This window comes from Hevea brasiliensis, chromosome 1, assembly GCF_030052815.1.
Source record: "Hevea brasiliensis isolate MT/VB/25A 57/8 chromosome 1, ASM3005281v1, whole genome shotgun sequence".
NCBI lineage: Eukaryota > Viridiplantae > Streptophyta > Magnoliopsida > Malpighiales > Euphorbiaceae > Hevea > Hevea brasiliensis.
The window spans coordinates 33,552,496-33,555,735 of NC_079493.1; the positions used below are offsets into that span (position 1 = coordinate 33,552,496).

At 26.5% G+C, this 3,240-nt stretch overlaps 1 protein-coding gene across 1 annotated transcript; it reads right to left on the bottom strand.

Moving 5' to 3' along the window:
* Positions 1-414: 414 nt before the first annotated feature.
* Positions 415-2,536, bottom strand: LOC131183137 (uncharacterized). Its single transcript, XM_058153212.1, has 2 exons — positions 2,192-2,536; positions 415-606 (listed from the first exon to the last, which is right to left on the bottom strand). The coding sequence occupies exons 1-2, from the start codon at positions 2,534-2,536 to the stop codon at positions 415-417; spliced, it is 537 nt and encodes a 178-aa protein (XP_058009195.1).
* Between the last annotated feature and the right edge of the window lie 704 nt (positions 2,537-3,240).

The window sequence follows — 3,240 nt, forward strand, 5'->3', positions numbered from 1 at the left end:
TCCTTGGCACGTACTCACACCTCGAATATGTTTGTTTTTCAGTTCTGTAAACATATAGTTACTTCCTCACAGATCCAAAATGATTTCCAGCAAACTCAATGGGTATGTTCTATTAAATAATAGGAAGAAGAACAAATATGAGCAAAAATAGAAAATATTTATAAATCAGTTTATAAAATCAACAATGTTAATTCATTATATAAAGTATATTAAAGATTTACTAATCAATTTGTATTTGTAGTCATTTTTGTTTAGCTCATAAATAAATCTTGGATCTTCTAGCTTTGGTGGAGTCACATACAAATGTACTAAAAAAGAGTACAAATTTGTATTGTTAGAATATATAAGCTTAACTAATCTTATAAAGAAAAACAAAAGACAAAACACTTGAAATGGATAAAATTTTAACAACACTTAACTGATAAGATACTCATTCTCACTATTAGCCTCACTTGCATCCTCACTATCATCTTCATTGTCTTCATCACTATTTTCTTCAATGTCTTCCTCAATATCTTCCTCAATGCCTTCTTCATTATCTTCTACATACAACTCATTCGAATTAGAGATTTCAATTACATCATTTTGTGTTGCCGCACCAACTACCTTGAGGGGATGAGGTCGAGCATTACACTTAAGTTCTAATCCATTTCTCATGAATACATAAACATGTATAATTTCAATTAAAACTACCTTGAAACTCAAAATCGACATATATTTTACATCATACCAGGCTAACATGTAACTAATGCCTTTGTCAAAAAAATACAGAGGTGTAGATTCATTAGGGGATTATTCTATTGTGACTCTTACTCTCTATGCATGTTTTTCTTTGCCTTGCACATATAAAATGACTAACTCTACTAATGGCTTGCCTAATTTTGAATAATGTGTGTACGGACTTTCTATAATGACAAATCCAAAAATAAAATGATATATAAGTATATTACAGTATTTAAAATGCAATCATGACTTGAAAATATTAAAGATTAAACAATTAAATGCACAAAAAAATACAAACTTGGAGAAAAAAATCAATATTTTAACACAGATTGATCACAGATTTGGACAAAAAAAAAAAACTAATAAACTTTAAACAAGCATCATAATATTTAATCTAAACCATCAAAATGATCTTATTTTTTTTAATTGAATAAATAAAATTCATAATATAAAATCCTACATTTTTATATTAGATATTTTGGTTTAACATGCAATCTTTTATTAAGGTCTATATTTGTTGTATGAATTAAGGGGAAAGAAAAGAATGGGTTTTAGGAGAAGAAAAGCAGATGAATGGGTAAAAATTTGTTCACACCATTTTCAAATCTACAGGAATAACTCTGTGGTAAAAGTCAAACCTCTTATAAATCATTATAATAGTCATCCAACTATAATAGACTCTGCAAGAAAAGATAAATGGGTATGGGATAAGAAGATATGGAAGACAAATTTTCTTTTTTGAGAAGAAGAGTATATTTGTTAGGGAGAAGAAGCCTTTTAAGTGTTAAAGAGTATTATATTGTTTTTGGGAGAAAAGAGAACGTGCAAATATGGAAAATAAATATTGAGTTTTTATGCTCTAAAAAAATTGAAATAGATTGGTTATAGTTGGGTGTAAAATAGGCTAGTTTAGAATTGGCGCTTTTCATTTCACTAGGTTCAATATAGTATTATGGAAAAACGACATCGTTTAGCTAAGTGGAATTAATTCATTCCATTTCAAAAACAATAAAGGATTTTATAAGCTTTTTGAGGTGTTTCTCCAACACTAATTATGCCTAGTATTCGGGAGAAAAAAAGTGTTCCACTTTTTTAATTTGTGCATGAGTAATTTATAGGTTTCAGCTGCATGAAAATGATAGAAATATAGTAGTGTCTCACACTAAATTTTTTATTCTTAGATGAGTGAAATTTTTTTTAATGTGTATTTTTTTCACATTATTTATTTATAATTATTTGCCTACAATATACAATTATTTTATTTTTAATATGATTTTATGTGAAATTTTTTTATATTATACACTATTAAATATTTAAAATAAAAAAGAGTTATTATAAACATAAATTAACAATATCACTGTTTCATTTAAACATGCAACCAAAAAGATAATACAGTGATTAAACAAAATAAAAATCAAGCATCTTATAACATATTTGACCATATTAGATGCTTTAAAAAAAAACCTACATAAAAAAGATCTTCCCTTCCATAGAAATAAATGCAATTTATCACATTTTCATAAGAAGTATCCGAAATTTGCACTTCCTCAATTTTCCTTGCAGCCTCTTTCTTTTCCATTTCAATAAATTGCATCATCATTTCATACACATTAATGAGAGGAAAATCTTGCAACATGATGACCTTAATTTCATCTTCCTTATGTGCCTTCATTATTCTCTTCATTAGCTGCTTAATTTCTTCCTTTAAATCAACAAGTTGACTTCTAGTTAGTTGATACATAATCTTTAAAGTAGCCAATGAAGGTGGTATAATCCATTTACCATCATTTTTCTTCATTGGAGTGGTTGCCATTGCAGCAAAAATGGGAGTTGGAAGAAAAAAAGACTTGAAAAAAAAAGAGTAAAAAACAATCTTTTGATAGCAAAGAGTGATCTTGTTTATGTTGCTTAACATCTATTTATAGAGATGGATGACATGCATGCCATTATGAATGATACAATAATTTATTTTGCCTTAATTAAATTTGTTTGTCTAAATAAAAAGAGTTTAAGAGTTCCAAGAAATATTATCATGATTACTATATTGAACTATAATTGGTTATATGCAATGACACAATGAATTGACTAAACTTTTTATTGCCATAATATTATTTTTATTTATCAATAAATTTGGATGAGAATATTTAATGTCAAAAGAATTTACTGTATTCTAATATTGTATGATCTAATATGTTAATACTTGTAATATTCATGAGATAATGCTATGACATAAACTTATAACCTTAACTAATTCTTTCTTTATTATTTTACTTAATAGATTATATTATCCAATTTGTTATGTTGATGAACTCATTTTTTGGAATTTATTTTACTTTTTTTTTTTAAATAGAGCTATATCATTACTCAAAGGGAAGATAATAATCAATTTAAGTACAAGTAAAAACAGCTTGAGGAACCTCCTCAATCTAAAATCATTCATTTGGAGATAAAGAAGATAGCATAAAATATGTTCATGAGTTAACTGTAACATAATTATTTTGAATATGATAAACATTG